The sequence below is a fragment of the Scomber japonicus genome, chromosome 7, assembly GCF_027409825.1.
Source record: "Scomber japonicus isolate fScoJap1 chromosome 7, fScoJap1.pri, whole genome shotgun sequence".
Lineage (NCBI taxonomy): Eukaryota > Metazoa > Chordata > Actinopteri > Scombriformes > Scombridae > Scomber > Scomber japonicus.
The window spans coordinates 29,185,483-29,204,516 of NC_070584.1; the positions used below are offsets into that span (position 1 = coordinate 29,185,483).

General features: G+C 38.1%; 2 protein-coding genes across 3 annotated transcripts; both read right to left on the reverse strand.

Annotated features, from left to right (window-relative positions):
- Window positions 1-676: 676 nt before the first annotated feature.
- On the reverse strand, window positions 677-3,049 carry rgs2 (regulator of G protein signaling 2). Its single transcript, XM_053321954.1, is given in 6 exon segments — window positions 677-1,404; window positions 1,406-1,570; window positions 1,724-1,890; window positions 2,135-2,196; window positions 2,717-2,806; window positions 2,951-3,049. Coding segments are annotated over 6 exon segments (597 nt in total). The 5' UTR covers window positions 3,034-3,049; the 3' UTR covers window positions 677-1,374.
- Window positions 3,050-12,450: 9,401 nt separating this feature from the next.
- LOC128361427 (regulator of G-protein signaling 21-like) lies at window positions 12,451-15,411 on the reverse strand. 2 transcript variants are annotated; one of them, XM_053321882.1, is made up of 5 exons: window positions 15,210-15,411; window positions 14,807-14,866; window positions 14,441-14,505; window positions 14,120-14,286; window positions 12,451-13,875 (listed from the first exon to the last, which is right to left on the reverse strand). In XM_053321882.1, the coding sequence occupies exons 1-5, from the start codon at window positions 15,287-15,289 to the stop codon at window positions 13,687-13,689; spliced, it is 561 nt and encodes a 186-aa protein (XP_053177857.1). In that variant the 5' UTR covers window positions 15,290-15,411; the 3' UTR covers window positions 12,451-13,686. The 2 variants fall into 2 exon arrangements, with proteins under 2 accessions (XP_053177857.1, XP_053177858.1); XM_053321883.1 differs by lacking the exon at window positions 14,807-14,866 and having other exon boundaries at window positions 14,441-14,502.
- Window positions 15,412-19,034: the final 3,623 nt, after the last annotated feature.

A 19,034-nucleotide genomic window follows, 5' to 3' on the forward strand; every position in this document is an offset into this window, starting at 1 on the left:
ATATGTAAAAATGCGGCCTTAAGAGAAAAACGCTCAATTTGCAAAGTTACGTTACTTTCCCATCAAACTGAGGTGAGATTATTCAGCTATACTCAATAATGGCTGCCCGTCCTGTAGCCAAAGTTTATATTTTGAGTAAAAAAATAAGAGAGAGAACAGACAGAACTGAAGGAGATTAACGCAGGAGGGGGGCTGAACTGAGAGTCTGCATAAAGGACGAGAATAAAAGATAAATAAGGATTTTTTTTAAAACTGTAAATCATGCAAAGTTATTCTAGTAGATCCTCAGAATATAAATATAGATTTGGAAATGAAGATGTTATGTTCTCTGTAAGTAACTGGTCTGCTCAGTATTTACTTGAGAAGACATTTAGATATGTGGTCAGTCAATTAGTCGATGTGACAAAATATAGTTTACTGCTAATTGACAAAATCAGTAGCTAAATGAAGGAAATACAGAGGACAGGGTCTCTGCAGATACAGACAGAGAGAGTCTTTTTTTTTTGTTTGTTTTTGTTTCTTTTGGAAAATCATACTCAATCTGCCACTAATTGTCTTTTGGGTAGATTGTATAGTTTCCCCAATGGTAAGCAATGAACTCCCATGCTCAAAGAAGTCCGACATAGTTGCACTGGCTCACAAAATACACATGAACACAAACATTTCAGCATTGAAGAATCGTTTTATTTTTTGGAGCAATCCAGCTGCCTCAAACATAAATTCACATTCAACACGTGATGTAAAATATCACAGTATTTATATTACATCATGTTGTCACAGTACAGTCTTCAGTGAAAAATATATTATATTAACTTAAATTGCACTTTGTGTAAACACTTCAGCAACAAATCCAGCAAAGCAACATAAATAAAACCCTGTGTATGTGACAGCTGTACAAAATCGTCAAAATACATTCCAACAGCACAGTCGGTTCAGTGTGAGGCTAGTGAAAGAGCATGAGGTGTTTGGACGGACATCCACAGTCTTCTCTGCTTTGAATGCAAAGGCACAACAACAGCATTTTCTCTAACTGTGTCATTGCTCAAAATACAAACATCTAATGTGGTAAACAAAGTGCAGGTAATAGCCCAGGGAAGAAAATGACTTTAATCCCATCTGTGGCTTCATAGCACCTGCAGCATCATATAACACTGGGCCTAATCATCCCAACTTCATTTTTGAAAGCTGTCAGCAGGACAGACTAAAAATGGCTTCAGTTTTGCATTTTCCGCACTCGCTGTTAATGTTTATGCTCAGGATTTGCATTTGGGTCTATTATCCCGAGGCAGTGCCTGGAATAAACATCATCCACAGTCTATTCACACAGTCACACCAGTAAACAAATGACTTTGGGAGTGTGAGTGTCTAGTTTGACTAGGACTTAATGTGCTTGCCCTCTCCTCTTGGCAGCTGCACACAGTTCTTTGTAGAGGTCAGAGTGGATAAACCTGGGGTAGGAGTTGTTCTCCATCAGACTGTAGACTTTCCTCTGAGCTGCCAGAAAACTGGTTGCACTGGGCTCGTTTAGGCTCTGGACGATAGCGTTTCTTGTGTGAAAATCCAGGTTGATCTGTGACCAAAGAGAAACATCAATTTTAATGAAGAACATCTTGTGTATTTGAACGTAGAGTTGAACACCATAAATCCCGATTAACTATCACTTCGAAGGAATCGTTTATTTTGATTTACAGCTAATGTGTTTATGGCATCTGTTAGCTGTTACCTCTTTGGGAGCTTCACTTTTAATGAACTCCTCGTAAATGCTGTTGGCCTTGGACACCAGCTCTTTGTGCGACGTGAGTTTACTGAAGTCCTCACACGCTGTCCAAAACTCAATGTTCTCTTCACAGAACTCAGACTTCAGGAAGATACAAAATGCAGCTTTGCCATCTGTGTGTGAGGGAGGGAAAGAGGAAAAAAAAAAAAAGTGTTAAATACAAGGCCAGCAACTTGAGTTCTGAGACACATCCACTCAGTGTTTGCTCATTAAAGTAAGGTAAAGCATGTGCATAGCCGTTACAGCCTTTATTTTATTGAGGCCAATAAATGGCCGTCATTCAGCACACAGTAACCGTGTGACCTTTGAGACAGTTTTATGTAATCATGCACCAATAGTGCGGTGAATGATACTTACATTTATGAGTAAGTAGTTTGTCAAGTGACTGCGCCCATTGGTTCACGTCATCAGCAGTTGGCCTGAGGGCAGACATCAAAGATTGTTAAAGAGATAATAGAGACAAGTACTATTTTTAGTTTAAAGTAACAATATTGACTCAAAATGAACTTTTTTTTTGTAATTGCATACTTAGAAGTGAAATAATTCTTACAAATGTCTAATAATACTAATAATAGCTCATTATTCCATAAAATGAATTGCATAATTGGTGTATAAGTAGTGCATAAAAGGATTTACTCTATTATACAGCATGTCCATGCTATCATAGCAGGGTGGAATCAATTCAATATTTGGTTTGAGTTCATTCATAAAATAAAATATGCATAACATGCTTGCAAGAATATATGTTAAAAACTGCACTATATTTATTAAAGTGGATATGCAATGACTAAGAATACAATAACATAATTTAAATGACATATAAACCTAAATTAAATGTAACTTAATTTAACTTACATAATCAACTGTAACTAGCATGCAGGATGCTACACACAATCATAATCTCTTAATCATGAAGTTAAACAAATTGCAGTGTCTTACCTGTAGGATCTGTTTTTCATTAGATGCAATATTGACTGGGAAGAGTTTATTTTCAGGAGGAATCCTATCCTATTTCTCCAGTTTTTCCTTCTGTAAAAAAAAAAGAAAAAAGAAAACAGAAAATAAATCAATGTTAACTCATCAGGGCTTAATGGCAGTGTAATGCTGAGTAATATATTTAACAGGGTCATCACATAACCAAGCACATCCTCATTAAACAGCACATTAACTTACTTTATCCCCTTTTTCTCTGCAGCCAGGTCAGTGGGTTTCATACAGTCGGTGAATGCCATGCTTTCTGAACAAGTTTCTCTCATGGTTTAATCTCCTCTCCTTCTCCCTCTTCACTTGCCAGGCAACTTTATAGTTTCTGCCCAGCTAAGGTCTGGATTGTGACAGGCAGTAGGCGGGACTGGAATGAGAGCTCTTTCATTGGATTGGCTCTGGCTGTGTAAACAGTGACTGGGCCCTGGTATGACTCGGACGGCCTGAGGCAATGATAGGCTGTCATTGCATAAACATTCCCTCCCTGAGTATCCCGTGAGCTTCCATTTTTAAGAGTAAGGTCAAAATGTGACGTACATGGCAGATTAAATGACCTTCTTCCTAAAATAAATTTATATTTGGGAGTAATGGAATTTTTCTCTTCTTTCTTGTGTTTTTCTTTCTTTCTGTTTTGTTTTTTAAATATCTGAGTGCATTTTGCTAAACTGCAGATGCTCTGTGATGTGTATCTTTTTTACTTATTATTTAAAACTTACTGTTTAAGTTCTGCTTCAACAAAATGAAACACTAAAACATCCATCAACTATTGGATGTAGTTAGTCGTAAAAATGCCTTTCCTATATTGCCAGGAGCCGTTTTCCCTTCCATGTGACCAGATCGGATGTACAGTTCCTTCATTGTCACTTTGCAACACTATGTGGAGTGTTCACAGTTAATAAATGACTCAGACAAGGTGTGGGTCAATGAAGCATTAATCATGTCATAGTGGCATATCAAGATATGACAGGTTGGTACAGACATGATGCAATCTGCTCTTACCTTTATCTTTATAGGGTATTAAAAATAGCAAAGCGGATGCTGCTAAATGCCAAATGCATCGTCTTACATTCTTTTCATATCGACTTAATCTATAAAAAAACTTTGGTAGAATCAATTTGTTTATTGTTACTTTTAAATAACCATATTTCAGAGTGAAGTTATACGACCCGCTTCGCATGGAAATGTAGTTCAGCCTGAGACACTTTTGTCAAGGAATTGACCATTTATAGCAAAGGCTTATACGCTTAGATTTGAAGGCTCTGCTCTCACAGAATCTGAGCAGCAATGAGATGCTGCTAGGAGAACTTATCCCTCTCAACAAACACATACACCATCTTATTAAAGTCAACAATACTAAAAGCCTTCATTTCACACCATAGCAGAAGGTTGGGGGTTGTGGTGGTGGGATGTACGGTAGCTACTGCATTAACAGCAGGGCTTTAGCAAGGTGATGATGAAAAATGGCAGGTTTTAATGGTCGTCTTGTACACTTGTATGAATATAACTGGATGTTACTGATCAGCTGGTAGCCAACTGCTGTTCAATGACCAATTGATTGTGAAGCCTGAAGGAAGCAGCTCATACTGATTAGCTGACAGGCTGTCTGAGACAATATCCTTCTATTCTCATGCTGTCGAAACATCATTACGTAACTTAAGATGACTTAGAATAATTTTAACTGTCGACAATTGTAGACCGGTTTTAACCTTGACGTGTAGACATATTTTAGCTATGTATACTTAAAGCATTGATTGAATTTTTTTGGGAACACAGGGGCCAAAAGAATGCCACACCAAGTTGGAAAAACATACCTCAAACATGTTATCACTGGAGCCGTTTTGGCAAAAGAAGACGCATAGCAGCATATTTAGCATTCTAGTTTGCGTTTCTGTCCATGTGACTCCTTTTAGCTCTGTCCTGGTTTAAATAATCAATAACTTTCTTGGCATTTTGGTACAGGACCCTGTTATACTTCTATAAACAAGATTTATAAGAGATATCTTGTACCACTAAAGCAATGAGCTAAATAAATGCTAACTCCATTGAACGGCAACTGTGTGATTCCCTGAATTACATCTCTGTGTGCAAACCATTTTAATTTGCATTTGATTAATATTTCAATATGAGGATTGTGGTCCAAAGTGTGCTTTACTTGTTCCTGTAGTTGTATGTTTGAGTTTCACTCTGCAGTGCTGTGTGATATCACACCTCCTTTGGAAGCTAATCCTGGTCCAAGAGAAAACATACACAACGTGTGAGTGGAAACTTGAAGCCTTTAATACACACACACACACACACTCTTACAATGCACTTTTGTGTGAAGTAGGAGCCTTACATAATCTTGTATTAAGCAGTCAAACTTATGAAATGAACATTGTTTGGGATATTCATAGATTCTGTGCTTGTGCTTTTTTGTGTAAATCTATATCATGATTACTGTAATACTAATATTTCATAACTTTATCCAGCTGTTCAAAGCAGATCTTTGCAATCTTAGTGTTTTAGAAGCAAATTAAATAATAGAGCTTTCAATAATCTTTTCTGGGTTACCGAGCTCCCAAAATATTCTTTAATAAAGCTCAGGTGATCAGTTTACAGTAACTAACTCAATGGAGTCATTTTTTCCGATGGAGGTTGTGAAACTGGACGTGCAGGTTTTGTCTTTTTTTTTTAGGCACGGTCGATGTGTAACCCTCACTAACCTTAAATGGCATCATTCCTGTCGGTCATTCACACTCAGTGACATTCAACCATTGTTTGTATGCAAATCTGTGTTTGTTATTGCCTTATAGGTTCAATTTGTATGTCTGATTCCTCAGTGGAAAAGTAAACACATTTCCAAAATAACTCTGATTATTTTTCTTAAAACTATGTTATCCTGCAGCAAGTAGAGCTGCAAAACAATAGCTGAACAACATTATAATGGATGTATTTGTTTAATTGAAAAATGGATTTGGGCGTTGCCATTTAAGCTCTGTAAGCTTATTCTTCCAGTAAAAGCAAAGGTTGACACCGACATCACATCCCAGAAACACTAAAAGGACATCTTCCATTTAGGAACACAACACCCTGCACCGATATGTAAAGAATAATCACATTTTGTTCTAGGTTATCTCTGCTATACTGCATTTGCGTCACCTGCTGTGTTCTGTTGTGATTATCACTGGCTTCCCTCTTTCAGTTGCACCAGTTTGATGCTTTGCTGTGTGAAAACATGGTGTTCGCCTCCTGTGTTTATTATGATGTGCAGACTGCGTGTAAGCAGCCGTCTGTTTAGAAGTGGATGAAGAGCAGAGCCAAGTTTCCACTAAGGCACGAGGTCTGTCCAAAAGAGCCTTGCGTAAAAGGTGATTCCCAGCACTGGCTTAAAGAGTTGGGACTTTGTGTTTGTGGTATTCAGAAAGACTGGCTGCACTTTTAACCTAACTGTAGGCTTCTGGTTTTTGTTTCAGAGCTTGCATGAAGCTTGAATCCCTAAAATAAGCTGTGCACACATCACAGATCTCACATGCAGCCACCACACATTAAAATAGCAGGATGTTTCTGCAAGAATGGCAGAGTTGATAACCAACATAGATAGTGTAGGAGTACACTACAACACAAAATGTAAAAATATCCACATGAACCAGTTCAGCAGCTGCTCATGCACAAAGCAGGAAATAATTGGTGAGGTGAAAGAAAAGGAAGAAAAACAAATAGTAACCACTCTGACATTGTACAGTGCCTTTCAGTAGTAAGGTCTGTGGCTCATGAGTAAAGTTCAACTACTGAACGTGAGATAAAACCCAAACAGGACAGCTGGACCCTGGTCTGTACATGCACATCTTGCAAACCAGCAGTTCTTCTCAGCGTCAAGTGTACAGGTTCACTTCAGATTATGTGCTCTTGCAGGCTTTAAAGGTGTGGTGCTGCAAATTGGGACTGCTCCCAATTCTGCAGTTTTATGACCCTTTATCTTCCCATCTCTGCCACATAGTCACTGGAAAAGGATCCACACAATTCTAAGCAATGAGTCAGAATCAAAAATACTCAAAAATGGCAGTATGCAACTCAAACTAATTGTTGATTTTTGAAGCACTATTGTCCAATAGTGCGTAATAACAATGTGGTAAACAAATGAAATTGAGGATGTGCTCACAGATGGAAAATTTAGAGGATGGTGAGACAGCTGGGGGAAAATAATTGAACATTTGAAAACAAAAACAAAACAAGAAAAAATGTGACATTTTGAGTCACAGTAGGAAAAACACAGATGTAAATGATAAAAAATAACAAAGGCATAATTCCATTCAGCTCCTTTGATTTCACAGTTCTTGTATTCATGCTAGCAAACTGCCACCCTGTCATGGTTTACTGGGACACTTGGATACAGCAGTCATTGTTAATGTTTCTCCTGCTGTAAGTCAAAATGTCTGCTTTGAAATAAAGCTAATCGCTTTATCTTTTGTTAAGGTTGGTGATGTGTTGAGTGTAATAAGGATCTTCCAAAGCTCCACTTTGATTGATGCCAGTCTCATTTACATTAGTTAATACAAAACAATAAAGTACAGAGATTTTCTTGTACACTAACTGTAAAAATCAGTATTAAAAATGTATGTATTGATTCTGCGTATGACTGTATTAGTATTTAAGGTGGAATTAGGACACTTCCTTCAGCTAAAGGAAGTATTGAACCGTCTGAGTAGTCTCCCAACCCTTGTGACCTACTGACCACTGTTCGAGGGCATGTTTTTGTGATGGTTGCCTCTGTAACCTAAATATTTTTTCCCTTCTAGCCTCATGTGTACATATATACTGAGACCAGCAGTTGTGAAAGCTTGTATGTGAGGTCTTGATGGTGACCTCAGTTTCCTGTTCTTTACCATGATGGTAAGGAGCAGTCAATCTCTTCTGGCCCCAGGCTATGTTAGGTTTAGAGATGGCAACATGGTTGCTGTGGTGATACATGTTTTGTTTTGTTGTTGTTACAGCAGGCAGTTCAGGTATCTTTTGCCCTTTTTTAAGCATACTGAGCCTTTTAGAGAGTAAAGCCTCCAAGAAATATGACAATAGTTTCATTGTCATTGTCATTGTCATCATAATCTCTGACTTTGTAAATACACACAGTTCATTGTATTAAGGGACAAGTAGGAAGACTTTTCCTGGACAGACAGACAGACAGACAGACAGACAGATAGATAGATAGATAGATAGATAGATAGATAGATAGATAGATACTTTATTAATCCCGAAGGAAACAGTGCATGTGAACCATCCAAAAAGAAAAACCGGCCCTGGCTGTCGGTGCTTTGGGCTTTGCCCCGGATCTTGTCACTCCTAGATCCGCCCCTGATAACCACGGTACACATCACCATGTACAATGTTAAACCTTTTGTCACCATTTGATGTACTGTACCAAAGTTAGCTTATACAGTCCTATGGCAGGTCACAGGCACACTTACAGAAAAGTACAGCATGTTGATGTTAAGCAGGAATATTTTTACCATGTTCAGCATTTTAGCGTGTTAGCATACTAACATTTACCACTCAACACTTTAAATATGAAACGAGAGTAAGGAGAAAAATAACTTAGCATGAAGATCCAGATTTGGCTAGTTGAAACACATTACCCCCTGTTAAACAAAATGTTGTTTTTATATGTTCATTTTGTCTTATATAGGAATTAAACAAATGATCTTTAGAGGTTTTTAACTTTGGACACAGCCAGGCTAGCTGTTCCTCCTAGCTTCCAGTCTTCGTGCCAAGCTAAGCTAATCATCGCCTGCATTGCGTAATTTATTATTTTTATGCAGTAAGAGTGTGCTTTGTACCTCTTAACACACCTGTGACACTCATTAACCACCCTCATTGTCCTCAATGTCTTTATTATCCCCTGGGCTTTGTGCCACCAGGTGTGACCTACAAACCTTTCTTATACATATGCCACATGGTTCCTCCTCATCATTTGTTCCCCCACTGTTTGTGTTTCTCTCTGGTTCTGAATCAAAAGGTTATCATTATTAGTTGACTAATTATTCTATAAAACAAACCTGATTCCCCTCCTATTCTTCCAGTCAGCATCCAGCCTGCATGTGAAGTATATTAAGAGAATGAAACAGAAAGACAGCAGGTTCAGGAGGACGGAAGATGACACAGCAAGACTCACACAGCAAGTATAGTTAATGATTAATTAATACAGTTTTAGTATATTGGTCCCAGAATCATCACCAGCTTGAACATCTTTCATTTTCATCTGGCAACGTGTGGTCAATTAAATTCAGTTACCGTGACAACCAAAATGGTGAGCATGTATTATAGTCTGTCACGCTTCTGTAAGCTTTGGGAGTGACATTATGTGGTTTAATTAATTTAAATAAGGACATAAAGCGGCATCAACATCTTGCCACAAGGCACTTATCATGTGCTGAAGACACTTTCTCATTTAGCTGAAAACACTCCAGGAGCTACTAAATCATTTTTGGCCTGTTTTTTTGGCTTTTGTCCTGGTGGTTCGAGCCAGAGTCGAAGAAACATTTAGCCACCCTCTTCAAATACAAAATCATCAACTTAAACAGTAAAATGAATTGGACGGGCATTTTCTAAATAGGCTGCGTTAATCATACTTTTGGCTTTCTTGTTCAGTTGAAGCATAGGGATACATAATTGATACATTGGTCAATTTACTTGTCCTCTCTTAAATAGAAAACAATGACAAGCTTTTTGTGAACAACATTTAGAAAGCATAAATTGTTTATTTTACAGCTAAGCTGCAGTTTGTTCCCAGAAATTCTGAAACTTGATAAGGACATAACTTTGTCAACTCAATAAAAGACAACACATGCCTGCTAAGCTATCAAATAACCCATGAAATGTTTTGTATAATAGTTTGCTTGAAAATAAGTATGATGCAAAGTTTCCCTCTAACAAAATATTGAGCAATAAGCTACCTCTGTGATATCCAAATGAGACTAAATAACATTTTTGAGGCAGCTCTAATGCTAAAATACTAGTTTAAACAGCTGGGAGTGAAAGATTAACATGAAGAATGAATGATTTTTATAATAGCATGTGGTGTTCATGGTTGAAGGTGATGAAAAAAGACACGTAAAAGAAGAAATCACTATTACACACTTTTAAAAACACCTGTCTTTTTACTTTAAAAAATCAGAATTACAGCCAACATCCAGTAGTTCTGGCATGAAATGTACGATGAGGCAAAATTGCATAATGATAAATTCCGACATGGTGAGAGTGAATGTGTGTGTACTGTACTTGGAAGACGGCATGTACAGCACACCGACACCGCTAAGAAAACTCCCACATAACAGCGGCAGATATTAATGAATCCACACAGCATGTACTGTAGTAGACAGAAGGATTAAAACATATCAGGACAGGTTTGTTTGGAAAGGTTTGGGCTACACTCCAACAATAATGTAGACTCACAAATATAAACCAAGCGATTAAAAAAAAAATGCTGCATGACAATGATGTGTTTGTAACATTTTGGCTTGACAAAGTTTTTCCACTCACATGTGAAGTGTGAAGTCTCTGTTTTCATGCACACATCACGTTGCACTTTGCCAAATGAGCCCATTCCAACAGTGTATTTATAAATCAAACATATAATTAAGCTGACACAATGTTGATGGCTTAATTTAATCAATCACAATTTCTACTTCAGTTAATCACCTGCAGGAGTGTTGACAGAGAGCCCATCCTCAGGTTCCTAAATATGTAAACCCTGTTGTATGTGTTTGAATGTACAGACGTATTTTAATGGAGGAAACAAAGTAGCTATTGTTCCTGTGATGGTGCGTGCTTACTTTTCCTTGTTTACTTCAGCTTTCCAAGTATGGAAAGTACCAAACAGTGAGGTGATCAACTGAAAACTCCCAAAAACATTAGTTGTACTTTTTCTTTCTTTTTTTTCATGCACAAAATGATCTTAATTCATTAAGTTATATTTTATCTTTTTCTTGGGAATGCTCATATTTGCTCTGAACTACCAATGATGCACTATGTTTTGTATTTACACAAATCTGGTGACGATATTTGAGCATTTGAAAGGTGTAGACAGACACAGATTATGAAAAAAATGGATACAGTTGCAGAGTTGGAATAAATTTGCATTTTACATGTAAGCAATAACCAATGATGTAGATAGTTCTTTATGCTGATGCAGCATGTGCACCCATCAGTACTCTCACTGTGCATTGTCTTACTAATTGTTTGTCAAAGGGTCAAATAATTACATAAAGATATAAAAATGACTGTAACTTTTGCTGCTAGTTTAGTTTGTCACCACCTGTGATGAAATCTCACTAAAATTTGATCTTTGATGAGACAACTATACCAACTTCCAACTTCCTGTATAATGTACCTAATATATGAATAACTTGACTGGAAAACATACATATGGAGTTTTCAAACATAAATGAACATGTAAATAAATACATACACACACTGGAGGTTTTGAAAGGGAACACAAGTTGCTGTAGTTCTTCTTAGATACCACTAGATATTACTAACAGGCCATATTTTACTATCAGTACTGGTGACCCGTGATGTTGCATGTATCAGGCAGCACTTTATCTGCAGAGATGTTGAGTAACTTGTGATCAAAGAGAGTTTATTATGTGCAAATGTCACAAAAAACACAATTAGCTGTTTTTTGCTTTTGGAGTAAATAAATGAAGCAGTGTCTCTAATTACAGAAAATCAAGTAGTGGTTGAGTCAAGCCTTTTTATTGTATTATAGTGTTTACTAGTGTCTGCATGTCTCATTTGCTCAAGCAGAATGTAGATTACGGGCCTTAATTCATGAATAATCCAACAAATAATCCAAAAACAAATCTTGTCATTACGTCTGTTACAGTATTTCATTATGCCATATGGGTATATTTCAGAAATTCTCATTTCTCACAATGACTGATTTCATAAGAAACTGGAAGTGCTGGCCTTCCTGTTTCTACAGCAGCACATGTAACTCATGTACTAAAGTCTCAAGCCAACAGATGCTTTTCAGCGATAAAAAAAAAGAAAAAGATAACAGGATACAGCAAGTACCTAGTGTGTTTTGTGTGATAGGACTTTTTTTTTGGGTGTAATTTCCCGTAAAGTTTGAGTCCAGAAAATGAAACTCAAAGCCACCAAGGAAAAGCACCTTCTAGGTAATTTCTTTTTTCTTTGCATATTTAGTTCGTATTAGCTGATTATAATGATGTTTGACTGTAAATGTATACTCCATTTATGTGTCGTCCGTTTTCTTAATTAATGTATAACAAATGTCTAATTTTGAGACAAGACGCCCTATTTATAAAATGATACTGTATATGTACTTTGTCACTAAACTTGATGGATTGTGAAGTATTGCCAGCAAGGCACTGTAGTTGCTTCTCCATAGCAATGAACATAAGTCTTCGCCCGACCAGAACTTGGCACAGCCTTTATGTTTCCATGCTTATGCAATGGAGTATTGCCTTAAACATATAACAACCAATCATTACGCAGACAGCACATTCATTTTCTAATGCTGTGTTTTAAGATCTATTTCACTGGAAGTGTGTTGCCATCAACTATAAACAGACCATGAGACTGAATTTCAGAGCACACACACAGGCACAAAAAAATGAGTGAGAAGAAATTAAAGGTTCTGTGTGTGTAAAAAAAAAAGAAAAAAAAGAAGAAAGTTCACTTTGTTCCAAGTAGGCAATTTAAATAATTTAATGTCATTCAAATCACTAATATTTTAACAAGCACTTCAACACTGCAACAAACTTTGTACTCAAAAGGTGACAAATAACAATAAATAATACATTGTTTATCTTTTTAAGTTAACTATGAACTCACGGAGAATACATTCAAACAATGTGCTTTGGAAAGCAGTAATAAGGCCTATTCTGAGGGTATACATTGAGTTTTAACATCCTGTCATGCAATGTGAAACATCCTATCTCTATAATAATTCCACTCAACTGGTTTATTACATAAAATCACAACTCATGACATTTCAGTGCTGTAAGGATTTGATTTAGACTTATATGGCCAGTAGTCAGTGGTGAGGAATGACATTAAGACTAGTCACTGACTTTAAAGATATTGAAGATTGGCAGAAATGATCCTCTATTAGGCAGCCTAAATCTAAAACATATCAGCATCAGTTTTCAAAACCCCATCGGTCCAATCTATAAAAAAAAAAAAAGAACAAAAAAAGAAGAAAGAAAGAGAAATTTCCTTTTAAAGTGTCCCAGAATGCCTCTTGCTTAAGTGGCCTTCTGCAACCCTTTACTGACGATGACATATTACTATTGAGTCTTCTGTCCATTATGGATTTGTTGTCTTCCTTTGCGCTGTCACCGGATAATTGGCCAACTCTTTTTGTGACAGCTTATTCTGTGTCAGTGGACAATAAATGCAACAACTAAATACTGCTTCTCTCTCTCTCTCACACACACACACACACACACTCATACATACGCAACTAATTGAGTATGGCTGTTGCATCTTACATCCTCTATTTGCACAGGAAACACCTCTGCAAAGAAGGACAAAGGCTGCCCATTGCATGATTTGCTTACGCAGCCCCACGATCAGAGCGGGCGTCAGAGTCGCCTGCTGATTCATTCATTGTCAGAAGAAGTCAATTTACCTACGTACACACCCAGTGCAAACATGGTGGCTGGTCATGTTATTTGTCTTCTTCTTATAGAGTCCTCAGATGTGCGGTGATCAGTATGGAAATCCTCCCCCATAGTGGGACTATAAGGCACAGTTTGAGTCTGGATCTAGTGAAGATGCCAAGGTGTAAGGCCTCTGATATTGTCTTGTGTGGTGTGCTGATTGACGTTCCTTCCTTATTTGTTGGGTTAGTCCTTTCTCCTGAAAGAGCTCAAACATTCCAGTTATGGGTTTAATGTCCTTTCTCTTTCCCGTCAACTGCGTTTTCATCCTTTCGTAGCTTCGGTGGCGAGGCTTTCCAGGAGAGTTCTATAAATGTCAGAGCGGAGGAACCGCGGGTATGAGTCTCTTTCCATCAGCCCGTAAACTATCTTCTGAGCGTCGTCAAAGCAGTGCATGGTGGGAGTCTTGACGTTCCTTTTGATCTGCTCTCGAGTGTGATAGTCAATGTTGATCTGGAATGAGGCAGATGGATAGGAATGAGGGGATTTGAGCCAAGAGTGAGAGATATGAGATTCAACATTTGAGCAGGCTCTTTTCTTCTTTGATACTCTGTCAGTGCTTAATAGGTATCTTCATAATTGAGACTTCATATATATGTAAGATGGAGATAGAGTGTGTCTGTGTATTTGGCTTAAAATGGAGTGGAGGTGCTCATGAGATTTTGTGCATTAATGTAATTCTCTGAGTTGGATTTACCTCTTTAGGAGATTCTGCTTTGATGAACTGCTCATAAATCTTCTTGGCCCTCGAGGACATTCTGAAAGAAGACTTGATCTTCTTGTAGTCCTCACAGGTGAGCCAAAACTCAATATTCTCATCGCTGTATTCAGATTTCAGAAAGCTACGAAAAGTGGCCAGCCCATCTGAGGAAAGTCCAGAAAACATGCCAAGCGTTAAGCACAAATAATATCCCTTTTCAGCTTTAAAAAGAAAAAAAATCTCTTTAAACTCTTTATTCTCACAAACATAATTTACTGTTCTAGCAGTATTCTTAACCTCAGGGGAAAAGCAACCTACATTTAGAATCCAGAAGCCTTTCCAGTGACTGTGACCATTGTTGGGTATCTTCTAAACTTAGCCTGCTGGGAGAAAATGCAAGTTGGATTACTTAACCGGAATCAAATTTGGGTAAAATAAAGCCGGGTGCTGCTAGGACACATGAGTGGTCTAATCAAGAAGGCAAAGCAGATGTGCTTCAAATCAAATTCATACAAAAATGTCAAAACCATGGGATATGTTGGCGTGCATGTGTGCTGTGCCAAAGCAAACATAGTGTCTGTAGTTCATTTGAATCCTTTCATAATGCCATAGATGGAAATGATAGGAGCAGGCTGGCTATTTTAAAACTGAAATGTATGCAAAACACTCAATAAGTCTCCTTACCTCTCAGAGCTTGACGAGTGTGAGAACATGCACTGGAGTCGGCACATAAAGTTCTTTCCACTGTGTAGAGATAAGAAATGCATGAATATATCCCAGCTGGATTTACTGCAGTATAATTAGTTTCAAGTGAATCTGTCAAAGAATGTTGGGCATGTTGGTAATTATAAGAGACAGCATGTGGCGTCGCACAGTTAGATGACGTCCTTAACTTTAAACTATTTTAAGGATATACCATGAAGCATCTATGATATTCCTGTGTATGCTGTCGTGTTGGACTGTCACAGGTTTGTTGTGAGAACCAAAGCAGAAAAATGACAAAGTACACCGTCTAATATTTAACAGAAGATACATAAACTAAAAACGACTCATCGTTATCCGGCTTGAGTTAAAAAGTGTCACTCACATGTTCTTGTTTCTCTTCCTGTCATCTCTGTCCATGATGAAGTGCTGTGTGTTGAGTGGTTCGACGATTAGGCTGGGCATTGTTTTGTTAAGTCCACACTCTCAGGCTCTCGGTCCTGGTCATGCTGTAGCTGAGAGACACTTAGGAGGGTTCCCCCTTCGACACAGCTTTTTATACTAAGGTTTCCTGTTGCTATGGTCCGGGGCTGCTGGGATACATCAGCAGCTCAGCCCAGACTGAAGAGGAAGCACCCCTTCCTCCTCCTTCTCTTGTTTCTCCTCTCCTCCTACCTAACTCTTAGAAACAACACATACTCACACTGTACTGCATGTATGTCTCCCTCCTCTTGATGCCTTACTCCCCGTTATATCTCTCTGTTTCTCCTTTGCTTACATTTCCTTTCCATTCGCAGATCCTCACTCCTTCCCTCCTCCTAACTGGACAATCCAAAGAGACAGCAGTCTCTGTGGCTGAAAGCATGCTGTGTTTGCATTATTTTTAGTCCAGCAGCACAGATGCAAATGACAGTAACAGAGACTGTGATAGGCAAATAGTGACCTTCTCATGCTGTGCATTTTGGTAGCTCTGTGAAATAGGACTGAAAAGCGAAGCCTGTTGAAGACAAATGGAGAGATTATTATTCTGTTTCTGTTTTCTTAAGGTTTTTGTCCAAATGTGAGACCAAATAAACTTCGACATGTACTCATCCCGCAACATGAAATTCATCAAGGTTTGGCGGCAATTCATGTAACATGAGAGAAAGAGGAAATAAATGGATTGCAAAATTGGGACTCACAACCACAGGAAGTTAGAAAGTCAGAAGTCACAACGTCATATCTCTTGTGTCAGCCCCAAACGTATTAGTGGTTTAGTTTAGTTATTAGTTAGTCATACCTTTCGACAAACTGCAGAAATAAATCCTTATATGGAGGGCAGAATATATATCTGTGTATTGTGTGGTGTTGTATTCTTGTCATTAATGTACAAAGGTGAAACAAGTAGGAAACCCTCAAAAGTTTTAGACATTTGCTCACGTTAGTTTGAGTTAATGGGTTGCAAAATTATTCAAATTTCATATAAAAATAGTATCTCTATGTCAACACATCCTCATAATTAAACAAATGTATAGCCCATAGCATAATACGTCACTTTCCAAAACTGTTACAAATTGCCTATTTAAAAAAAATATTTGTTTTTATGGAGTAATAACGGGGTGGTTAAGGTCTGGTTGGGTTTAGGTACAGAAAGAACATAGGCTGTGTCTGAAGTCACTTCCTGTTTACAATATACTGCATTACATTTACCCTACACCATTTTATCTGAGTGTCCAAATATATCCACTGTTTAGTGCCCTAAAGATTATTCCACATTGGAACAAATAAAGTAGTGTCCACGGCATGTTCACTACTTTCTACTAACAATCCCACAATGCAATGCTTCTGCAATTTTAAGAATATGAAAGCTACCGTCACGCGACTCTACAGCTGATGGTGATGACACAAAATGACAACAATTAGTGTCAGAAATCTTGATTTGCTTCTCACTACAGAGTAATGTCTCTTATGGAGGAAGCAGTGACTGAGCTAATGAGGAGATTATTTAGGACGCAGGAAATGGACAGCGGCGTCCAGCAGCTAAATCCACTTTTTGCCATCTTGCTTTGATCCAGCCAGCCATCCACCCAACCTGCCTGCTAATACAGCAAATTGTTACCTTATATTGATGTGACGAGACCTGCGTCACTTCTCCGGGTCATAATTACTACAGCCGCTAGATGGCGTAAACATAGGTCATTTTCGCTGGCTGAATTTTAAACCTATGTCATTTTTCGTGTGAGGATGGGCTGCTCTGTATACAGTCACAGTGATTTTTTAGACCCAATTCTGTGAGGCTAATTCATCTCAAAATTAAGAAACTGTAACATCAAATCCCATGAGTGAGAGGTGGCCAACAAGTTCAAGTACTACAATAATGAGTATGGGTCTCAACGCCAATGGCAACATTTGACAGACAGCAGCCTTCTTAGAATAAGCCTGTTAGTTGTTCAAGAGACTGGGAACAGGCAGGGGAGAAGAGAAATAACTGGGCTTGGTTGGATATTGAATTATAGTGTGAGAACCTGCAGTGAACCAGACAGTGTCTTGGCAAATGACTATAGCTCAAATTAGTGTTAGTAGCTCTGACCCTTGACTTTTCATGTTTCCTACGAATCAGTGCTTCTCTATGACAAATATTTTTGCTGGCATTAGAATAGAGGCTGCTGCTGATGACTGAAACTGAAATATGAGCTGTGTGAATTTAGAGAACGGATTTTCTGATCCTGAAGTCATATCATACCTTAAACTAGAAACACATTTCTGTAATCTAAATTTAACGCCACAGGAATCAGTATATTACCTGTTTTGGGGGTTTTTTGGTTTCAAAAGCAGCAGCAAAATGTTCACTAAACCATAATAGTTAGGTCTCTTCCAGGTAATAGATAGTAGCGGAGGACTGCAGCTGCTGGTAGAAAATCTGGACTTTTACATCGGGGTACAGGTTAAGGCATGGGATTATAAATGCATATAACACAAAAATAAATCTTCACATGAAGCGTTCAAGGGGGCAGCAAAAAATTCCCATGGCATTCCCATAGGGTGTGGTTTGCTGGCTTGGTAGCACTGTAAAAAAAAGGGGGGGGGATTTGCCTCTGTGGAAGAAATCCAGGAAGAAATGCAGGATGTTCCGGACACAGTGATAAAAAGTAACTACAGGAAATATTTCCAGGAACAGCAGAAGCGCTCACTTTGAAGTTTTTTTTTTTTTTTTTTTACAAATTGGGACTTTTTTGGGACCCTCCTCATGCTATTCAAAAATGGACAATAGTTGTTATGTGTGAAACTCCTTTAAAGTTGCTGCTGCTATCTTCATGAAAGACATGGAATCCCTGCAACTTTTATCTACACTTACACTTACTTTACACAGCAGATTATTATCATTTCACCCCCATATAAATAATAAAAGTAGCTTTAGATTGGCAATACAGAGAACTAGAAAATGCACTGTCATAGGTGCAAAGGTCCAATGCAAATGCAAATGCGATTTACACACAGTCGGTTTCTAGGTTCATGGTGATAGAGATCTTCTTTGTTGTGGGTCTGATTTAAATGACAGTAAAATACTATTTTAAGAATATGTCCTGGAAAAAAAAGTTACATGAAGAGCGAATGGAAAAAGCAATACAGTTCTGTTACATTTAATTACTCCACCAATTAATGATTGAATGGGTTTAAAAAAGACAAAGACAAATTTGGCAGAAAACTGAAAGGGAAGAGAAATAAAACAAATGATTTAGAAGGTGATTATAGGAGCACTGATATCAGAAACCTGGCTAAATTAATCTTTTTGTCTGAACCGACTGCTATCACCCCTTCTCACCACCTGATGCCACAGGCTGTCCCTGTTAACATCTGGCCTTCGGCTTGGCTTCACTGATGCAGCTCTCCCTCTTTTGCCCAAACACGGTTATAAGTACTGAGGCGTTTCGAAGGAACACCAAACACTCTCAACTGAAAACTGTCCCTCATGCTCCACGTTAGCGTGTTCCTGAACCTACTTTTATGTGTTATTGTGTGTGTGGGGTTTCAACAAGGAAGAACACAGCAGACACATGAAATACATTAGCCTTTAGCATCCAAATCCGGTAGTAAAGTTCCCCAAGTGTGACTGTCTTGACAGTTCTCACTTCCTTTTCGCTACCATGGCAACTGTGCTGAGCTATGAGAAAACAGTGACAGATTGTGTGTGAAGAGTGGCACGCCATGTGATGCAGGAGACGTAAGACCT

Coding starts and splice junctions, on each gene's coding strand:
- LOC128361427 (XM_053321882.1), bottom strand. CDS start 15,289: ATGCCCAGCCTAATCGTCGAACCACTCAACACACAGCACTTCATCATG. Junction 14,287..14,440: donor AAGGCTTCTGGATTCTAAAT/GTAGGTTGCTTT, acceptor GACTTTCCTCAG/ATGGGCTGGCCACTTTTCGT. Junction 13,876..14,119: donor AAGCAGAATCTCCTAAAGAG/GTAAATCCAACT, acceptor GCCTCATTCCAG/ATCAACATTGACTATCACAC.